This window comes from Euprymna scolopes, chromosome 25 (assembly GCF_053919585.1).
Source record: "Euprymna scolopes isolate OS-2025 chromosome 25, ASM5391958v1, whole genome shotgun sequence".
In the NCBI taxonomy this organism is placed as follows: domain Eukaryota; kingdom Metazoa; phylum Mollusca; class Cephalopoda; order Sepiida; family Sepiolidae; genus Euprymna; species Euprymna scolopes.
The window spans coordinates 23123447-23146895 of record NC_136506.1 but is presented as its reverse complement, the minus strand read 5'-3'; the positions used below and the strand labels follow the sequence as shown (position 1 = coordinate 23146895).

General features: G+C 31.8%; 1 protein-coding gene across 1 annotated transcript in view; it reads left to right on the top strand.

Annotated features, from left to right (window-relative positions):
• The first annotated feature begins 2194 nt into the window (after positions 1 to 2194).
• Positions 2195 to 23449, top strand: part of LOC145247287 (cilia- and flagella- associated protein 210-like) — a 46664-nt gene continuing 25409 nt past the window's right edge. The window contains exons 1-3 of the mRNA XM_080108908.1: positions 2195 to 2323; positions 13522 to 13727; positions 21087 to 21260. Coding sequence (XP_079965034.1) covers positions 2281 to 2323; positions 13522 to 13727; positions 21087 to 21260 — 423 coding nt within the window. The 5' untranslated portion in view covers positions 2195 to 2280. The remainder of the gene's footprint in view (positions 2324 to 13521; positions 13728 to 21086; positions 21261 to 23449) is intronic.

The following is a 23449-nucleotide window of genomic DNA, read 5'->3' as shown; positions in this document are numbered from 1 at the left end:
GGAGGAGTCACAAAATATTTCTTTTTTCCTCCAAATATAGTGGCTGACTTGTTTAATTTGAAATAAATATGCATTGTGGTGTATTTAATTTTATGCAATAATTAAATAATTTGGCAATTCGGAATCTTAGTCCTAGCTCTAAGGGAGGTAACTCTATTTTACAATGATTGTAAGAAAAATGTTTTTTTAAATTACTTTATTTAATCTAACAAAGTTTTATAACCTTAATAAGCAAAAAAATGTAATGTTACGATAGTACTATTGTTCTTAAACAAAACATTCGAACAATTGTAAGAAAAATGTTTTTTTTAAATTACTTTATTTAATGTAACAAAATTTTATAATATTAATAAGCAAAAAAAATGTAATGTTACGATAGTACTATTGTTCTTAAACAAAACATTTGAACAATTGTAAGAAAAAACGATTTCTTTGTTAACTACTTTAGTAAAGTAGTTATCTCACTTATAATAATAAGTTAAGATTCTTAATTGCCAATGTTTTAATTTCGTGGGTGTTTTGCAGTAGACAACAAAACGAAAAAGTTAGTCAAAACATTTTTATATCGATTTTTTATCAATTGATCGTCTAATTGGCAGTGAATTTTGCTCCATGTTCTAACTTGCCACTTAACACTAATTGTGTTTCAAAGTAAATGATCACTTAAAAATACGTTAAAACACAATATCTTTACCATGTAGGGTGAAAAATAACTTATCTTGCCTTTGATAACATTTATTTACCTGCTTTTGGGCCACATTTTCGTTTTGTTACCTATAGTGCAAAATGCCAAATTTCGTTGTGTCTTATGGCGTATTTTTATTTCTATAATCGATTAATTGTAAGTAAGAATTTAAGCTACTTATTTAGTTCAAGCAAGGCATTAAAAATGAAAATATTGGAAAAAATGAAAATATTAGAAAAAATGTTGTATGTATCCGTTATGGGATTACGTTCTTATAAAAAAAATTCACTTAATTTGATCAAGTATTTTTTTTTTTTTTTTTTTTTTTTTACTAAGGAAAATCAAATTTTAATGAGATCGATCGTATTCCGCCATCTTGCCTATTTCGCGGACAAAGAGGAATACCAAGGGAGATAACTCCATCACGGTTTAAAGTTTGTCAAAATTTGACGAGATTATTTTGAAACATAGGCAAAAAAAACATAAATATTTTAGAGTTTTTTTCACTTATTTTACAGAGTTTCTCTGTCTTTTTTTAATCCCTTCGTCATTTTGTACTTTGTTAATCCCGTTTTCGTTTGAAGGCACAACTACTTGTGTGCAAAATAAGCAATATGGCGGAATACGATCATTAAAATTTGATTTTCCTCTATAAAAAAAAACAACTACTTTATCAAATTGAGTGAATTTGTGGTACTTGTACAGTTTAATCAAGACATTAAAAATGAAAATATCGAAAAAGGTTATATTGTACGTATTCGTTTTGGACTGAAGATCTCTGAAAAGAAATTTCACTTAATTTGATCGAGTAGTTTTTTTTTTGTTTGTTTTTTTTTTACAGCGGAAAAACACATTGAAGGTAGCCATCTTTAAATTTTGGAACACGCCACGGGGGAGATAACACAGTTTAAAGCACCGACACTCCCTCCCCATCTTTAATACTAGTTTTTCTTCCTAAAAATCGAAACATGACTACATTTTGCTCGGTCTTATAACAAATTGTTTTTTCTCTGTAAAATAAAAATTTAAAAAAAATACCTGATGAAATTAAGTTAAATTTTTCTTCAGAGAACTTCATTCCATAACGGATGCGTACAATATAACTTTTTCCGATATTTTCATTTTTTAATGTCTTGATTAAACTGTGCAAGTGCCGAATTTTTTCATTAAAACTTAATTCCATAACCGATGCGTACAATATATTTTTTTTTGTTTCAATATTTTGCATTTTTTAATGTCTTGATTAAACTAAAGACTTTCCAAATTGAACTATATTTAAGTAATGTTGAGACGAGAAACGGACACATACGGCCGCGCGAGACGTGATCACACGATTTTATAAATATAGAAGAGATTCTGATAGAACGTAATGTAAGCAACTGCGTTCAACCTGTAACGTTCTATAAGAATTCACAGTATAAAGGAAACTTTAGTAGAAGTTAAAACTGATTAATTTTTTAAATTCTCAGTTACCTCCCTTTGATATTATCTCCCTTGAATCTGTTGAATTATCTCCCTTGCTCTGTTGCTAAGAAATTAAAAACCAAGCATATAAACAAATAACATTGACTTTTCAAACTTTGAAGCAGTCAAAAATGTCGACTTTAATCGAAAGCAAAACAATGGCAAAGGAAAAAGGTAATAATTTTTAATCTACAAAACGATTGTTTGATACATAAACAATAGCTGTATTACTTCATACCTTTTTAATGTTGGGTTCAATTATACTGCGGATGTCGTCGGATTTTCACTCCCAAATGTTGGATAAACTAAATTCGGGCCATGATCACAGTGTAGTATCTGTTCTGATGCAATACTTCATCTTTTTTCTGTTCTCCGTCAGTAAAAGAGAAATCCTTAATGACTGAAACAATTTTTTATTTTGTCCCTATCCAGTGTGCCCCTTTTGGGGAGCTGGATTTTCTCCACATTAAAAAACTGACTTTGTGTCTAACTCTGCCCTCGTAGGGAGGTAAGTGAATAGAAACTCAATTCTGGGTATGAAATGACACATTTATTCGTGAAATAAAATTCCAATTCATTACTCTTATTCATAACCTTGCTGGTTTTATATATTAAATATTTGTGAAAATCTTTAGGAATTCCCATATCTTTTCTATGTCCTTATTTACCCCCCACCCGGACCCAAATATCACTTTGCCATGTCGAAAATAGTAATATATTCAAAAAGTACGAAAATTCCTCCAGTAGAAAGTTAAAAGTAATATCTACGAAAAATTGGGTAAAATTGCATTTTTTCTTAGATATTATAAAGAAGACGATGAAGAGTTCACACACAAGGGACATAACTCAGAACACATTTTTTAGATTACTTGTTAATGGCGACAAATAGTTTAGCCTTATAACAATAGATTTTTTTTTTTAATAAAAACATAATAGCAATTGTTCTACTTGATGAATTTTTGTAATTTTTGGATATATTACTGTATTTTTGCTTTAAAGGGCATATATTTTTAAAAAATCGATCTGTCGGCTCTATCTTAGCAGGTACGGAAAATTAAATTTGAAATTGTTTCTGAATTTATGAAACGAGGATTGGTGATTTGTACTGCTTGAATTATTTGGACTACTATTCTCATCTTGAGTGTTATTTTCATGTTTCAGCCGATGTAAACTCCGACCTTCTTCAAGTGTATCCTGCTGAATTCGGGAATATTTATGTTAGATTCAAGAACTCATGGAAAATTTAATACTGAACCCATTATTTAATTCAGGGAGGTGGATTGCTCTCATTCTCTCAGCCATAATCAGGAAGAAGTTTTGGTGCTCGTGCACTTTTCGATCCACGCTATTTTTTTAAATAGTATTTTCAAGTTTAATTAAAGTTTTATGATATCTGTTGTTATTCAACTGTAAGGTTAAAGTCCACCTTCCCCTCCCCATGTTAAGAATGGCTTTTTAAATAATAGCGTTATTTTTTCAACACGGATCAATAAGTGCACTAGTACCGAAGTTTTAAATTATTTTTTCATTATATATTGTAGTATCGCTTGCTAAGAAATAATCAATTGTTAAGTGACAGTCATCAGAACGATGTCATGACACGCAAGAACGTGAACATATGTGCCTTTCGTATTTGGATTATTCAGGCTACTGTTCTCATCTTGAGTGATACTTTTTACAACGTTTTGATCGATGTAACCTCCAACCTTCTTCAAGTGTATCTTGTCAAACTCGGGGGGGGATCTTTCTATTGAACTCGAATCTTTTGCAAACATGGATAAAATATATTCATTTTTTTTTTTTTTTTGTGGACTATTATTCTCATCTTCATTTTGCGTTTGTCTCACCACATTTCGGCCAACTCTGGCCGGCTTTGGATAGGATTGAAATCGCTATCTTCAGACAATACTCACCTGGAAAGGCAGACTCAACGCCTTTATCCACTGTGCCAGCGGACTCGAAGGGTGTTCAAGGTTGGATTCTTTGGTCTTGTAAATCTAAGTTTTTGTTCTTATTTGGTTTTCCATCGCCAGGTCTGTACCAAATGCTTTTATATATTATTTTTATTTAATAATATTTAATACCATTCACTTTTATTAGTCTATCCACTGCACCACAGGCCAAATGGATAGACGTGTTAAATCTCTATGGTTCCAGTTGAACATTGACTGAAGATAGCATTTCAATTCTACCTAAATTAAGCCAGGGGATTAGTTGGTCAAAAACATGGTAAGACAACAGTAAGTATGGAAGGAAAAAAAAATGAATGCACAAATTATGAAGCTTCACCTTAAAGAATCCAACAAATAAAAAGTGCATATAATGGATAAATTACTTGATAAAATTCAATTGTAAGTTATACACTTCTGGGGGTTGAAGTAAAATAAATTACTTGATAAAATTCAATTGCAAGTTATACACTTCTGGGGTTGAAGTAAAATAAATTACTTGATAAAATTCAATTGCAAGTTATACACTTCTGGGGGTTGAAGTAAAATAAATTACTTGATAAAATTCAATTGCAAGTTATACACTTCTGGGGGTTGAAGTAAAATAAATTACTTGATAAAATTCAATTGCAAGTTATACACTTCTGGGGTTGAAGTAAAATAAATTACTTGATAAAATTCAATTGCAAGTTATACACTTCTGGGGGTTGAAGTAAAATAAATTACTTGATAAAATTCAATTGCAAGTTATACACTTCTGGGGGTTGAAGTAAAATAAATCAATCTAATAACTGACCAAATCTTTATAATTACAATAAAACATGTTAACATTCTTTGATAGAGAGAAGGCGCAGAATAATCAAAATAGCCACTATCCATGTCAGGAAGAGTCTTTATAATTTAAAAACTCATTCTTAACAAACGAGGAGGCTTTGTTAAGAGTTCTATTTTCTTATTTTACATATCAACCATCGACTTTTTTTTTTAATTATTTATGAAACAATTCAATTTTGTACACTAACGATGAAATTATACGTTTCGGCTTTGTTTTAAATTAAACAAGCCAAAAACTATATGGTCCCCGACTGATTTTTGGCCATTTAAAGCCCTGGCCTGATGTAAAACATCAGGGTAAAACAGCGAAATGACATCGTTTCATGACAAACAATGCAATTCAAAACCCCTATTTAGACACAAGTATGAATTTTTGGAGAAAAATAAAAATAAGTCTCAAAAGGGATGCTTTTTACCCCTAAAACACTTCGGGGCTCAAGCCCCACAATTTTCCCAGGGTAAAATATTACGTTTTGGTTCCAAATGTATATTTATACGGTCTTGCTTTGGGATAATTTTCAGCAAACTCTAAGGGTCGGAAAAAACTACCAAGATGAGAGCGATAGTCCAAACAATCAAAATTAATACCAATCTTTATCTAAAAAAAAAAAAAAAAAAAAAAAAATTTAACAATTTATTTTACCGGAATGCATAAAATTTATAGAAACTTTGTTCACATAAAAAAGAAATAAATTTGAAAACTTTATAAAACCGAGTAATGTTGATAATTTTTGTTATTAAATGAAAAAAAAAAATGAATGATTTGCTGGATTGCTGAGTTCATTCCTATTTCAGTCACATAAATTCTTGAAAGTGAAATGATTTTGGTATTTCTTCAAAATAAATTATCTCTACTTAAACCATGTTTGTACTAATAATAAAATGATAACTTAAAACCAGTAAGTTATAGTGGCTTTGGCAATTATGTATGATATGAGCCAAGATGCACAGTTTCCAGACTATGATCATTTTTCAAGACCAAATGTTTAAGAAAACAATTTAATAAAAATGATATCGTAAAACTCGAATTTAACCTGTAAATACTACTTAACAAATAGCGTTGGTCATAAAATGCAAAAACACCAAATAATATTTATTTTATCAAATAAAATTTAAAAAACATTTATTGTATCAAAATATAAGGCATTTATGCATTACACGGGCGGGGCCATTTTGTTTTGTTGGGTTTCATAGAACAACCAATATGGGGCGAAACTTTTCACCCTATGAGCGAGGACAATAATTAAAGCTATATTTTTATTAAAATTCTGTTTTTCTCTTACAATGACTTCTTTCTGTTAAATTGTTTGAAAAAAATCCACTGTTTCTCAAGGGCAGAGTTAGAAGCAAGATCGGTTTTTTATGTAAGGAAAGGAAGAAAAATAAAAACTGCCTCAGTCTCCTCCACTAACTGAGGACAGAAAAGAGGATGTGTAGTATTAGAACAGATACTACACTTTGCTCTTAGCCAAAAGGCCAAGTAATTTTGCTTTAATACAAAAAAATGTATATTTTCAATAAATGTTTTTACAATTATATTTTGATGCATTTTTATACAATAACTTTTGGTTTTCAAGTATTTTGGTGTTATTTTATTTTTAAATTTATTTTCTATGTTATTTTTGACCAAAAAAAATTTGTTTTATTAAATTTAGACGAGAAAACAATTCAATGACTGTTTTTGGTAAATGTGAAGTTTAAGCGTGATGCTCTTTTTTAACTGTATTATTTAGAAACCTATTATTTAACATGGAAGGTGGGGGGGTGTAACTCTTTCCAGAAAATATTGAGGTTATTGCCCCCTAACAATGGCACTGCCCGTATAATGCATAAGTGCCAAAAAAAAAAAAACAATTTTCATTCAAATTCAACATAGAAATTAATATCCTTCTAGACTGAGGCAATTTTAATTTTTGTTCCTATTCAGAGTGCCCTTTTTTGGGAGCTAGATTTTCCCCACATTGATAATGGACCTTGTGTCTAACTCTGCTCTTGTGCAAAGGCAAGTAAATAGGAACAATATTTTTTTTTTTTAAATTAATAAAAACTTAACAATCCAAGGGAAATAATCTAAAAAATTTATCTGAGACCGAGAAACAAATAAACCAGAATTTTTCATTTGGATTTTAAAAAATCCACTTTTTTCTTTTTACCCCTTTTTACCCTCTGGGGTTGAAACCAGAATTTTTTCACGGTCAAATATTACATTTCCAGATGAATCTCCATGTGGTCATGCTTTTGAGTAATTTTCAGCAAAATCTAATAGACAGAAAAAATTCTATGCCCTGGACTATGCTAGTTTTTGTCCATTTTGGATCAAAAATAACCATTTTTAACACTTTTGACTCCCTGGGGACGAAATCAAAATTTTCCCAGGATAAAATATTATGTTTCCAGATATATATCCATGCGGCTTTTGAGTAATTTTCAGCAAAATCTAATGGTCTGAACATATTCTATGTACCGAAAAGTGCAATTTTTGGCGGTTTATTGGTTTCTCTGTTAAATTTTTTAGATTATTTCCCTTCAATTGTTAAGTTTTTATTTTATTTTCATTTTTTCAAATATTGTTCCTATTTACTTGCTTTCTCAAGCAACCAGAAGCAACCAGAATTTTCTTAAGGGCAAATATTATGTTTTCAGATGTATACCACGTGGTCTTGATTTTTGGGTAATTTTCAGCAAAAGATTCTTTTTGGGTAATTTTCAGAAAAGATTCTTTTTGGGTAATTTTCAGCAAAAGATTCTTTTTGGGTAATTTTCAGCAAAAGATTCTTTTTGGGTAATTTTCAGCAAAAGATTCTTTTTGGGTAATTTTCAGCAAAAGATTCTTTTTGGGTAATTTTCAGAAAAGATTCTGTGCCCCTAAAAGTGCTATTTTGGGCGACTTTGACCCATTTTGGCCTCCTGGGGATGCAACCAGAATTTTTACAGGGTCAAATATTATGTTTCCGTGTTAGGACATACTTGGTTCTTATACAGATAGAGGATTGCATCGGCAGTGTGATACCTACTGGAGGGGTAGAATGATCTAACCATTTTTCCAGCAATCAAATACTTTTTAAAATGTTTCGATGAATTGTATATATCATTGTCCAGAATTCCCCTATACTAAAAAAAAAAAAAAAGAAAAATCTGATGTGCGTACTTGTAATCAAACAAAAATATCAAATTCCAAAAATCACATAAATTGATCAAGTAGTTTAATTTTTATAAAGAAAATCATTTTTAAACGATTAATGGGTATTTGTGCGCATTACATAAATCTCGCAAGTTTGAATTATTGGGTTATCTCCCTGTGTACTTTTAGATAATTTTCAAAATGGTAGACAAGAGGCCTGCTCTTTTGTTATTTATAAAATTTGACTTTCTTATGTAAAAAGAAAACTACTTGATCCATTTATTTGATTTTTGGAATATGATATTTTCGTTTCGTCGCAAGTGGTCATTATAGAGATTTTTCTTTTATTTTTGTTTATAATATTAGGAAAAACATAGAACTGCTCGCCTGTGGAACACTGTTCTGCTGATCTACTTCCCAGTTGAATACAACATGGTAATCTTCAAATCCAATGTAAACACGTTCTTGTTGAGCCGTCCTCGTAAATAATTAAATTCTACCCAATTCACACCATTAACGATCACTGTCACCTTACATTCATTAAATCTTATGCTCGAGTATCTTTGGGCCTTGATAAGTGGTGACTCCCTGGTAAAAAAAAAATATATATATATTGTTTCCATAGGTTTTTAAAATTATTTTTCCTTGACTTAGCTTCCAGTTATGTATTTATTTATGATGTCATCCTTTTGTGACGTTGTACATTGCACGATTATCCTTATCGCTTGTTTTAATGGATGACGTCATCTGTTTTGATATGTTCTTTAAGCATCAGCTTAAGTTTCAAATTAGTTGTGATAGAAAGATTACATTCCACAGGATTCAATAAAAGTTGGATACAAGTTGAAGCTTTGTGCTTACAAAAGAAGGTTACATATAAGCATGTATTTCCTGTTTGAGCATAACACACAGTTTTCAGACCCGTTGGACTTCAGTCCGGTTATGGTAGCCGCTTAGTTAGTTGAACAAATGAGTCCTATGCTTTTTTATTCATTTACTAACAAAGTCCCGACCTTAACCTTTGACCTTTACCCTGAAAATAGTGTGCATCATCCCTAGGTCAGGGACCATCAGAATTAGTCATGATCGGTTCAGTAGTGTGGTCTGTGGAAGAGTTGTATACATACACACATGCTGTCATGTTTTTATATATATTTTTTTGGAATAGAATTCCTCTAAGATGGTCAATCCTCAATATCATTTTGAGCTTCGCCACTCTAAATTGTTTTTTTTTTAACTTAGAAGGACATCATCCACTCTTACACTTAACCTCAATATAATCTTCTCCCACTTAATTCCCACTTCTACTTAGAGATTGACGAGCTTGTTTCCGGTTCTAAAAGAAATTGTAAAGCAGTTGGGTTAAACTTTTGGAAAACTCTGGCTTAATAATCATTACTTGTTTTTGATCAGACTATTATTCTCATCTTATATGTTATTTGCGCAACATTTAGGTCAGTATAGCCTCCAACCTTCATCAGGCATATTGGTCGCCATCTTGGAAAAGAAAGAAGAAAAGTTACTGGCTCCATAGATAGTTTTATATTCTTGGAGTTGATTTTTGTTTTTGTTTTTTTTTCTTTTTCTTGCCGTGGTTTCGTATGTATGAAAAAAAAATTGATTGACAAAGGGTGGGAGGGGGTAACAATAATAAACTTTGACTAGAGATTATCTACCTTTTACTGTTGAAATTTTAAGCAAGGTTGTACATTTTTTGTTTTTCTTTATAGTTAGAGGTTCCTATATACTGCTGATATCTATGCTCGCTCTGCTTAGTAATTTTTTTTTTTTTTTAGCAAATGTGTTGCTTTTTTAAGTCGTCTGACTCTCCATCTTGCATCCCTGTCAATTATTTTAACCTCGTTTCATAAAGGGAAGTGTGTTCCTTTTTCTTTCCATAGGTCATCACGCTGCACAAATAACACTCAAGATGAGAACAATAGTTCGATCAAAACAATCGATCCTCATCTCAAAAATTCAGAACTGTAAACTTAGTTTGATTTGTTTTCTAGAAAAATATGAGGTGCCTTCAATAAATTTCCAGATTTTTTTTTCTACAGCTATTTAAAATTGCCGCAGACTCTTGAAAATTCAGTATGTTGCTGTTATACATCTCATGAGATGACTGACCAATTTCTATGATTTCAGGTTCAAATGAACAGCTACAGCAGGAGTTGGACTACACCCTACTAAAACTGATTGTCACCGCTGGTGAATTTCAAAAATGCAATCTGGAAGTGAGGACACTTTACAATAGCGATATGCAAGCAAAAAAAGTTCTGTTTTAAACTTGGAAAAAACGACACAGACGTATGGGATGCTTCAGTCTGCTTTTGGACCATCTTGCATGAATCGAGCATCAGTTTTTGTAGTAGAATAGCAGATTCAAGGAAGACAGGAAGTGAGGGATGATGAGAGGTGTGGAAGGAGTAAGGAAGTCAGAACACTAGATTTGATTGGCCAAATAAAGAATTTCATGGATGAGGATCATCGTGTGTCGATAGAAAAAATAAGGGCACAGTTTGATGTCAGTGTGGGAACTGTAAACACAATTATTCACAAGGAACTGAAGATGCGGAAGATTTGCACAAAGTCTGTCCTAGGGATGCTCCATCCTTGTTACAGACCATTTGACCAAAATGGACATTAAGACAGTCCTTTATCCTCCCTATAGTCCAGACCTTGCTCCCTGTGACTGTTGGCTATTCCCTAAGTTCAAGGAAAACCTTAGAGGCTGTCGTTATTGAGGAGATGAAAGAGGCTATGAGAAGGATCATTGACACGCTCACATTAGAGAACATCCATGGGGCCTTTCAGAATTTGTTGGAATGGTATAACAAGTGCATTGCACCTAGAGAAGAATATTTCGAAGGGGACTAGAATTTCGTGTGTGTACTATCAGTAAAAGTGCCCAAACGAAAAAAAGTCTGGAAACTTATTGAAAGCGCCTCGTATCTACAATTTAAGGCGTCACAAAATGAAATTCAGGAATCTTCTTAATTGATGTCAAATGACTATGGATCAAATCCAATGCAAATTGACTTTTCAGATAAATACTGTTCCACAATAATCCCTTAAAATCGTTTCAAGGGGATTATTTATTAATTAAGGTCTAACTCATATCGTTAAAATTTCAAAATAATCAGATGTATCTAAATTTTATCAAAGGGTTTCCATCCCCTTTTTACCCCCTTTTGCATAAAACATAATCAAACTAAATATATCCCACATTTGAACGTCTTACGCTTGGCAGCTGTATGCCAAAATTTATAATGACCGGTTAATTAGTTTAGGAACGAATCCTTTGTATATATAAATATATGAAAATATCTATCTTTACATACGAGGGATGTTCCAAAAGTAATGCCTCCTATTTTTTATTCTGCCTGAATGGATTAGAGAGGATTGCAAATTGCTTTGTTATGATGACTAAACTTATGCATTTATGACCTGAAAGTTTCATCTCTATGTTGCAGATATTTATATGAAAAATTCAAAGTTGGTGTAACTAAAAGAAAACACAATTGTATCTTCACTTCTGATTTTCAGATTTTGTAATCATGCTTATATTCCTTTATTTCCTTTTGAAGTTAATGAATTTTTTTTCTTCTGATGAGTTAAGGGCGGAATAAATTTTTAGAATTGACACTATAATTACATAAGTGATTCTGCACAACAAAACGGGTGCTGTAAAGAATTGAACATTTCAACATACTTAAAAAAAAATAAATAGTAAGATGGATAACATCTTGAAATTTAGAATATAGACTTTTGTCATCTAATGTATAAAAGCGAAAATGTATGTATGTGTGTTCGCTTTTTCTGTGTGTCTACAAAAGGCTTTTTTCAGAGAAGCGGTCGCTCACTTCACAACTTTTTAAAACTTTTTATATCACATATAAATCGTAATATCTCACAGTTAACAACGAAGCTCGCCTGTCTATTTAATTTGGTCGATTTCGGGAAGATAAATATTCAACATTTGCCGCATGTGGGTTAGTCTTTTTCCTATAACATTTTGGGAAAATAAAAATCCCGCAGTCAAACTTGACCTAATTAACTCATTAAAACGGGCACCTGCCAAATCCAAGTAATTAAATAAATTAAAACGTGTTTCCGTTAGCATGTCGCGGTGGGGCAATCGTTAACGTCACACGTTTTTTTTTTCACACTTTAATTTACAACTTTGCCTCAACGGTTCGGGTTCGATCCTCATACTTACTTTTTTTTTTAACCCCCCCCCCCCCACCACACACCTCCAAACACCTGGGCAACGCCGGGTACCCCTCGCTAGTCTAATATATAAAAGGCCAAATCTGTGTATATGTTTGTATGCCTGCCAAAAACTTCCGACAGAAACGTCAGAAACTGACCAAACTGATATTGTTTTCAAGCTCAATCTTTCGGACGACAAATATAAAAAAATTGGCCAAAAAAATTAATTACTTCAATCTCAACAGGCCAGTTTTTTACAAGGAGGGGTCGATTTTTGCATCGCCATTTTTGTAAGTCATCGTTCCCTTTTCGATTGACTACACTTAATTTCAATGTTCGCGACTTCCGGTTGCACAATGTCTCCATTGTGCAAAAACGTCAGCTTTCTGTTTGTGTTTTTACCTCCTTCGCGTTATGGGTTTAGCCTGCCTGCCTAATACCACTTTTTTTTTTCTTCTTTTTTTTTTTGGACTTTAACACTTTTCTCCACCCGGATTGCCTACTTTTGGGGGGGGGGATTCCTTACTTGATACACGCGGGCAAGTATATACAAGTTAGAAAAGCATTTCATCCAAGGCATGAAAATTGTTAAACAAAATATATTTACTATAGGCTTTAACAATAAAGATACAAGATTCAATTTGAAATTTATTTATCTTCAAAGTGCACTTTTATAAATTTTACAAAGTAAGATATAAAAATTTAATTTAAATTGAATCAAAAAATTACCTTGGATTTATTTTATGTAATGTGGTTACGGTCAATAGTAATCCTCGCCAGCGAAAGTCTTTGCTATTCTATTATTATTATGCAAAACATTTTGTGTCCTGCTCTTTCACGCGAGGACTAATATCTATATATATATATATATATATATAAGTTCAAGTATATTGTTAGTATGAACTGAAAACTAATATTTTCCCAAAAGTGCTCAATACATGTGTAGAGCTTATAAATAAAATTATATAAACCTTGTTAAGAGTCTATCAACGTTTCAACATTTCCATGTCATGATCAAGAAGATGAACTTAATCAAACGTCTGTTCTATTGAAGGAGATGTTAGAAGGAAGTTAATATCTTGTCCTAAATTTCACACATGAGTGGAACAAGCTTTTTCTTTAAGTATAAATCCAAGGGAGATAAATCCGACAATTCTGCGTCAACAGCATAATCAGTGTAGGTTATCCATCAGGTCAATTGCGAACCTTCCTTTTATCGTTAAATGAAAATACTGTTGTAATCTCGTCTTTAGATTCGATGGCACATGACAAGTTTGTTAAGCCGAATATCGACTTACGCCAGGTGACGGTGTTAAGTGGCAAAGATTGGCAGCGGATCCAAGAGGAGCTCCACTGGAAGGAAATTGAAGCGGAGAAAGTCCGGCGGTGTAAGGAACATAAAGAATGCTTGAAGGAAAAGTCACATAACATCATGAAAAAATGGCCAGACAGTTTGATGGTAAGTAAAAAAAAGTTTGCTTTCATTTTGGTTAACTGTTTCATGGCTTATCAACCATTTTTTTTTTTTTTTGGATTATGTAATGCGGAAGAACACACATAGCAGGGGTAGGGAATTGGGACAGTTCTCCAGCCCTTCGTCTCTGTTGGCAAATTCTATCTTGATTTGCGCAAAATTTGTCCCAAGGATGGTTTATCCTTGTCACAGACTATTTGACCAAGATATGCATCAAGACCCTTATCCTTTGTATAGTCCAGGCATTGTTCCCTATGACTTTTGGTTATTCCTTAAGCTCAAGGAAAACCTTAGAGGCTGTCATTATGTGACACTTGAGGAGATGAAAGAGGCTGTGACGAGGGTCATTGACAAGCTCACACAAGAGGACTTCCATGGGGCCTTCCAGAAAGTGTTGGAACGGTACAAGAAGTGAATTGCAACTGGAGGAGATTACTTTTAAGGCAACCAGAGTTTCATGTGTGTACTTTCAATAAAAACACCCATACAAAAAAAGTCTCAAAACGTATTAAAGGCACCTCGTATATATATGTGTGTGTGTGTGTGTGTGTGTGTGTGTGTGTGTGTGTTTATGATCGTCTAGTTTCTCTATATATAATTGAGTTCATATATATGTGTATATATAGATATGTGTGTGTGATTACGTCTAGCGTGTGCATACACATATAAGCAAGGTTTGTCACAGCGAGCGATAGCAGCTAAGGTAAATCGCAGTAAAAACTGTTATTTGCAACTTTCTAAAAAACACTGAGAATTATGGAAAAGCAAAATCCTTTGGTAGCCCCACCCCGCTAATTTCTCCTGCATTGGGTAGGAGAATCAGACGGGTTGTTATGAATGACAGAGGACTTTCTTCTAGTCAAATTAAGGTTACAGATGCTGATTGCAGTCCAATAACCATAAGATGACACTTACAACAAAAAGGCATGGTAAATAAAAAACGTAAACAAATTCCTCGATTGCTTCCAAGTCACAAAGTGGACCGCTTAAGATTTGGTCATGAATACCAAACCTGGGAAGTTGAGAAGTGGAAGAAAGTCCTGTTTTCTAATGAGAAAAATTAAATTTAGATAATTCTGATGGCTTTCAGCGATATTGGCATGACAAAAACATGCCCCTTGAAATTTTTTCCACACATCATAGTGGTGGAGGGTTCGTAATGGTATGGGGTGTCTTTTCTTACAAAGGGACGATAGAGCTCCAGGTGGTGCGGGGTCGTCAGACAGCAGCTGGCATGCTACAAAAAACATCTTTGATGATGGAGAGTCATCGTTTGTGTGGGGATGGCTGGTTATTCCAAAAGGATAATGCTGCAATCCACACGTCTAGACGGACCTTGAGCTTTCTACAAGAAAATGGAGTCCATCTCTTCGGACATCCTGCATGCTCACCAGACTTGAATCCAATTGAAAATGTTTAGGGATGGATGACAAGAGGGGTTTATCCAAATGGCAAACAATATTCAACAAAAAATGAACTTTGTGAAGCCATCTTCAGAAACTGGAGCAGGATCCACCATACCTTAATGGAAACCTTTATTTCATCAAAAGCAGTGTTGGGAGAATTCATTATTAAGTTTTATTGTTGAATATTTTCATACCTTTTTAATACACTTTTTGAACAATTTAATAGAATTTTTGTCTCCTGTCTTATAATTTTCATCATGTGTAAAAAGCCTAATTTAATAAAAATGTAAATTTTAAAAATAAATCTTTGGAGTGTAGCTTTTTGTTTTCATAACCTTTTAGATTGTAGTATTGGTAACCTTAAGTCGGATGAGTTTAAAATCTATCCTTAAAAAAAGATTTTCTAAAAAGATTTTTAAGTGGTCTTAAATTTTTGATCAGCAGTATATATATATATATATATATATATATATATATATATATATATATATATATATATATATAGTATATATATATATATAGTATATATATATATATATACTATATATATATATATATATATAGTATATATATATATATACTATATATATACTATATATATATACTATATATATATACTATATACTATATATATATACTATATATATATATATACTATATATATATATACTATATATATATATACTATATATATACTATATATATATATATACTATATATATATATATACATACACACACACATATATATATATATATATATATATATATATATATATATATATATATATATATATATATATATAAAATGAAAATTACAATTGAATTTACCAAAATGATCCAAGATGGTAAAATTAAAGTAAATTATAAATATTAAAGAATTAATATTTATAAAATTATCTCAGCCAGATAAAAAAGCTCGATAAAACCAAATAGGAAATAGAGCTTATAATATGAGCAAACAGTTAATAAAATATGTTAAAAAACAGTTTGAAATAAGTTAAAAACATATTTAATCTGAAAAGGAAACACTAGATAAATGGATAGTCCTTAATCAGCGGAGTTTTGAAGAAATACTTTCCTTCTCATCAGAGGGTAGGAGTTAGCAAAATGCGGGATTAGATTTTGCATGCAAAAGTATTTGATGTAACAACAAGTAAGTCAAAGATCTTATTTGAAAACAAAAAAAGTGAAGCAGAGGGAATATGGTAAAGAAAAAGGTGATTACACACGAATGGATAGTCTGGTGGAAGATAAAAAATCCAAATGTAAAACTTCAAGAAAGTTAAAAGAATTTCCATTTATACAAGTAAAATCCAAAGAGATCCCGTAAATGGAAGAAGATGGTCCATAATAATCCAAAGGTAGAAATCCATGGAATAATTCACAAAAATGTGTACAAGGAGAAAAAAGAAAAGATTCCAATAATATCAATAAAAGAAAAATAAGATGTGCTTTTCACTCTATTTCCGAGACATAAATATAAATAAGATTTATTTATATTTATGTCTCAGAAAAAATTGTATTTAGGTGCGATCAGCTAGAATCGAAACTGTAACATTCAAAGCTGGTAACGTTACCAGTGTACCAACGTGAGACTTTCGAGCACTTGGCCTTTTGGTGTCTAACTCTGTCCCGTGGGGAGGCATAGTAAATAGGTACCAACGTGAGACACATGTAAACCGATTGAAAATAAACTAAAATGAATGTACAAAATGTTTTACGATTTTTTCAATTTTTATTTACTTTTGACCCCCTACAAACGATTTTAACCGGCTAAAGACCCCTAAAAGAACATCCCGTATGAACTCCAATCATTTGAGACCTCTGCGACTTTTAGTTTTGGAGGAGATGGGGTTTGAAAAGATGGAGACGAACAGACACACCGACAAACATATAGCCGTATATATATATATATATATATATATATATATATATATATATATATATATATATATATATATATATATATATATAAGATCTGTGACTTACTTGTAGTTTCATTAAATACTTTTATATGCAAAATCCGATCCAGCATTTTGCTAATTCCTGCCCTCTGATGAGAAGGAGAGTATTTCTTCGAAACTCCGTGGATTAAGGACTATCCACTTATCTTGTGTTTCCTTTTTTAAAATTAAATAAGTTTTTAACTCTTTTTCAAGATGTCTTTTAACATGTTTTATTAATCATTTGTTCATATATATATATATATATATATATATATATATATATATATATATATATATATATATATATATATATATATAAAATAGAAGTAAAAATGAGGAATAAAGGTTATATATAACTTTATATCATCAGAAGAATAAGGAATAGTTAAGGGAAAATTTAAGAAAAAAAACCTCCTGACACCATGACATTTCAAAGCTAAATTCTTCTCATCGGAAGAGGAGAAAGGCCAGAATTATGCAAATATAGAAAAAAAAAATGGATATTTAGATATGAAATGAGAATGAAGGAATAGGAAAATATAGTAAAAAGTAATTAAAAGGAAAATATAATAAAAAGTAATTGAATATAAGGGTGAATCGAAAGGGTAGTATATATGCAGGTAATCTTTAAAAACATCTAGGCCACTATGAAATAGTTGGGATCATTAAAGAAGGGAAATAATAAAAGAAGAAAGGAAAAATAGGGAAGATAGAAGAGAAAGTGGAGAAAGAAGGGAAAGAGATAGAAACATTAAATACGGGATACGGAAATACATATTTTAAATAGATACAAAAAAAAATAAAAAAATAAATAAAACAATCCGAAAGTGGACAAGATGGAATTAGAAAAGTGTTAAAAAAAAAGGTGTTAAATAAGTTCTGGTGGTTAAAATCTATTTAGTACTATGCTTGTAAGATTAAGAACATGCTTGAAATGTATACATTTGCTGAAATAATCACTAGAAAAAATAAGGGAGTCTTCACACAAACGGAAGTATCAAGCGGCTTCACATCTTGTCTGGGGCGTTCTCCATAAGAAAAAAAAATTAAAACCCAAACCAAACATATGGGATGACCTTATATTGGTAAAAAAATTATTTAAAAAATATTTTTTAAAAATAAATAAATACTAGCAAAAAAGACAAAATATAAACAACTGGTAGTGTTTTTAATTTTGTATCACATCAGGCAATTTTGTTTTTTTATATTCTTTCATAAAAAAATTGATTATTTCATTGTTTTTAAAGTGTTCAAAATGTGTGTGTGTGTGTGTGTGTGTGTGTGTGTGTGTGTGTGTGTGTGAGAGAGAGAGAGAGAGAGAGAGAGAGAGAGAGAGAGAGAGAGAGACTCTGAAACAGTTGAACAGATTTTCTTTAAAATTTCAAGAACATTAGTGTATAAATCTGGGAGTGATCTTAAGTTTTGTCACAGAATATCCCCGATAATTACCAATAATCAATAATCAAAACTGTTATTTTAATTTATCTATCATCGGTAAAGCCATTTCTTCCATGTCATTGCTTAGCAACAATAATAGAACAATGGGCCGTGAAAATTCTACTGTAAGTTGATAGCGTGTTTTTTTTTGGTTTTTTTTGCTGCCGCATGACATGGTATGTAGGTCCAAACTCCGCACGTATCTTTCTTAATTTTTTTCATTAACTGCAAAGAATTTTATAAAAATTTATGTGTTTTTTATTCTTTTATTTGCATGACGTGGTCTGTATGTTCAAACTCTGCATGTAAATTTCTTAATGTTTTTTTTTTGTTGTTGTTTACTGGAAAGAATTTATATAAAATAATTCTATAAAAGAAACAGTAGGCTCTCTAGAGTGCAGTGTAGGATAATATATATTTTGGACAAAGTTACTGCACGGGGACATGTGAAGTTTCTCTGCGGATAATTTCACGGATTTCAATGACAGTAAAAACATAGGAGTGTAAAATATTTGTTGATCATCATTCAATCCTGGACAACGTCGGGTCCCCTGCTAGTATATATATATATATATATATATATATATATATATATATATATATATATATACACAGACACTTAAACAAAAGCACAATAAGATTATACTTAACTGCTGTTTTTCTGTCTCTTTCAAACAATAGTTGTCCTAGAATTTCTTTTCTTTTTCGAAGCGTTGGTCATATGAAAAGACGTCATCAAAGGGTTACCATTAGTATTAAAAAAGTTTTCTTTACTAAAAAAACGTCTGGTTAATTATTGATGAAAAATAAGATTTGTACTATTAATTCTTACCTTATAAAAAATATTTTTTTTTAATTTTTCATTTATTTTTATTCCTAAAAAACTAGCGGTACCTGTGGAAATTCCACAGATGACTCATTCATATGTCACATATTGATGTTGGCATTCTGAAGATGTTCAGCGTAAATGGAGACGCTCTGATATTATTGTAGCTCTTTTGTTAAAACTGCAAAAGTATTTATCTAAGCTAGCAGGGACGCCCGGCATAGCCCGATCATAAAGTACGCTAAAATATAATATTTTGATTCTTGCAAATTTCATGTATATTATTGTAGAGTTAATGTTCTATCGATTTTTGTATTATAAAGTTGCGATTTCAAAAATACAAAAATATATTCATATGGCTTGGGTGCATTAGCTTGAATCAAAACTGAAACCAAACCTTACGAAAACACACACACACACACACACACACACACACACGTGTGTGTGTGTGTGTATTTCATAAGTTGGACTGAAATACATAAGGTTCAAGGTTCGAATCCTAACAACAGTCAAGCTGCGCTGAAGAGAAGTAGGGCTCCGAAACACACGTATCCGTAAATTAATGTTTTTTAAAAATAATAGTATATATATATATATATATATATATATATGTGTGTATAAAACTTGAGTTCCTCCAGCTATAATCGAAACCGAAACCAAAACTTATGAAGAATTCTTGATAAAATTACTTATAAAAAATAGATTACTGGAGTGCCGTCAGCTATAATCGAAACAAAAACCAAAACTTAAGCATTCTTGATAAAATTATTTATAAAAAAGATAGTGCCATCAGCTATAATCGAAACCTAAACCAAAACTAATGAAGAATTATTGGTAAAATTATGTATTGCAAGAAATGGAAGTCCATAACAATTAAATGACTCGGATGTAAGCGTGACACAGGAAATAAATAACACACATGCTATCGTATTAATATATAGATTAGATAAGACATACGCAAAGATAGATTTTTTTTATTTTTATTTTATTTTACTTTACTGCGCAATATTATATCGAAGGAATATATCTATTTGTAACACTGATTGGCTAAGCGCTTTGTCAGCTTTCGGCTTTTTATGTAAACAACCAGAAGGTGCCAACGGAAATTAGGTCTTAGCATGAGTTTCAAACTGTAGCAATACCTTTTAGGGTTTTTTTCACCATAACCAGCAAGTGTAATTGGCTACTGAGATAGGAAAAACCTTGACAGGGAATTGAGTCACGTGGCATTTAAATTTCTGCACATTGGTACAGTCGGTGAAACAGGGAGCAGAAAGAGAATTCCAAAAACAAGCAGTCAAAGGTACGAAAGTAGAGTAGAAAACCTTCTAATCTGGAAATATGAATGAAAGGGTGTGATTTTGCTGCTAGTCGGGTATGTCAGAGGTATTTTTGTTGAAGGGGTACGAGTGCAGAGAACATTCCATGAAAATACTTGTAAAACAAGCACACGGATACAGCATTGCGGTGATGGGACAGAGGTTAAAGTTTAGCCGATAGTGTGGGACTTATTACGATAGAAACTCTCTTTTGCACTATGTTCAAGTCGGAAAATCTTGTGATTGGTTCATCAACCAAGATGTAGTTGCAATACTTCATCAAGCGAATGCTGACTTCGTAGAGATATAGGATACTGGCAGGTGTGGTGAGAAATTTTCTAGCCCAGTAAAAGGAGTCTACTTTATTTGTAGTAGAAACAAATTTTATTTATTTATTTATTTTTTTAGAATCTTCGCCAAAACAAACTAGATGCCATCAAAAAGAAAAACGAAAGCGCCGAAGCACACAAGAAAGAACGAGAACTTGAATGGGCCGAATACCAAGCAACTTTAAGAAAGGAAATCATTGAGAAAGCCAAAGAAAAACAATATTACCAAACAGAAAGCATCAAAAGATTGCACGTAAGTAGTTTACTCTATACATCAATAGAAATAGTTTACTCTATACATCAATAGAAATAGTTTACTCTATACATCAATAGAAATAGTTTACTCTATACATCAATAGAAATAGTTTACTCTATACATCAATAGAAATAGTTTACTCTATACATCAATAGAAATAGTTTACTCTATACATCAATAGAAATAGTTTTCTCTATACATCAATAGAAATTCCTGGATTTGTAAAATATAGCAAAGTGCAACAAGCTATATTAAAAAAACAATTAGATGCGTATGTCTACATACCATCTAAATGTTTGCACATGGTGACACTTTCCCCAGTACAGTGATAAACTGGCGCATTGAGCAGGAACACAGACAGAAAATGCTGCCTATGGTCCATTGTTTGCTGAGTTCAGTGGAGAACATGACTTGGAGCTGTTATAATTATTATTATTGGCTCACATGGAGCTTTCACACTATTTTTTCACACATGCACACACACACACAAAATTAATATAAAAAAAAAATGTTTTTAAAAAAATGCATACACAAACACACAGACAACTGTTTATAAATTGTAAATATGGTTTTGATTCTTAAACGCTGGGGATTTATTAGTTAGTTTAAGATCCATAGGGTGAATGAGGTATTTTGGTAAATGTTGCCAGTCAAGAGTAAGACTCCAAAGTCTACATTTATTACTTTTTAATCACTTTAGTCACAAAGACCCTGAACCCTTCCCCTACCCAATTTCTTGTAGGACCTTGTGCCTAATTTTGTTGTTTGAAAATCTTTTGTTTTTTTACTTAATTGTATTTACAAAATTTTAAAAGCAATAAAATATATAAACAAGATCAAAATGTAGTATCTGTTCTTCAGATGCTGCACTTCAATTTCTTGTTCTTTGTCAGTGGAGGAGAAATCCTTCACGACTGAAACAATTTTTATTGTTGTTCCTTTTCTCCACGTTAAAAAACGACCCTGGTGTCTAACTCTGTCCCGTGGGGAGGCATTGTAAATAGGAACAAACGATCTGATTGGAAACCTGTGGTGTTCTCTGGAAGCTGAGTGACACCAAGTCTCCCCAGACGTCCAGCTCTCTCCACCTCCTTCGATAGCATGCTAACTTATCCAACTCTCCCACTCTGACTCTAAACTCTAACTCCCCATACGTATCTCAAAATCTATCTCGCTTTCATTACGTCATTAATACACATAACATTAAGATCAACTGATATTTTTACATAATCTATAATGTTTATCTAGAAATTCCTAAATTTGATAACATTTCTATGTTAGCACTCCCGATAGATTTCTACCATGAATATTTTTATTTGTATAAATACCTAATTAATCTCAATACATATTTTCTAAACATTCTATTTTCCAAACATCAACAACGATCATAGTATTAATCGTTTAGGTTACTTGGTATCATCTGGCAATGATCTATATGTTGCGAGTTTGTCTCTGATGTATCGTTATTTTCATGGAAAGTGTTCGACTGAGCTTCAATCTATGGTCCCCCCTCGCCAAACTTTCACAAGAAACACTCGTCTAGCTGTAAACACTATCAATAATTCCCCCCACTCTTTATCTGTGCCTAAACCTAAACGTAGATTCCATGAACAAAGCTTCTTTCTTAGAACTGCACGCCTGTGGAATTGTCTTCTGTTTTCCTGCTTTCCGGCTGACTACAATATGGTTGTCTTCAAGTCTAACGTAAATAAGTTCTTGATGAGCCGTTCCATATAAGTTATCAAATTTACCAAATTTTCATTACTAATGATTACTATATTGTCCAATTTCTACTGTACACTCTTTAACCCTTATCCTTGAGTGGCCTCTTGGCCTTGATAATCTGGTGATGCCTATGTAAAAAAAAAAAAAAATATTAGGTTGAAAAAAAGTTCTTGTAGAATTTTTAATTTTGATTTTAAATGATGTATTTTCAAACAAGTTTTCGTTATAATACCTTTACTTTACATATCATTTTAAATAGCGTTTTTCGCTTTATCTAATCATTTAAATTGCAATCGTTTTAAAATAACTATGTCTTCTGTTCAGGACATTGAATACAAGATGGAAAAAAAGAACATTCACACAATTTGCTTATTTCAACTCAAGTTAGACCGAAAAGCTGCTGAACCAGCTCATGATTTACTCCTGATCTGAAATGGAACACGTACATCAAATCGGTTGCC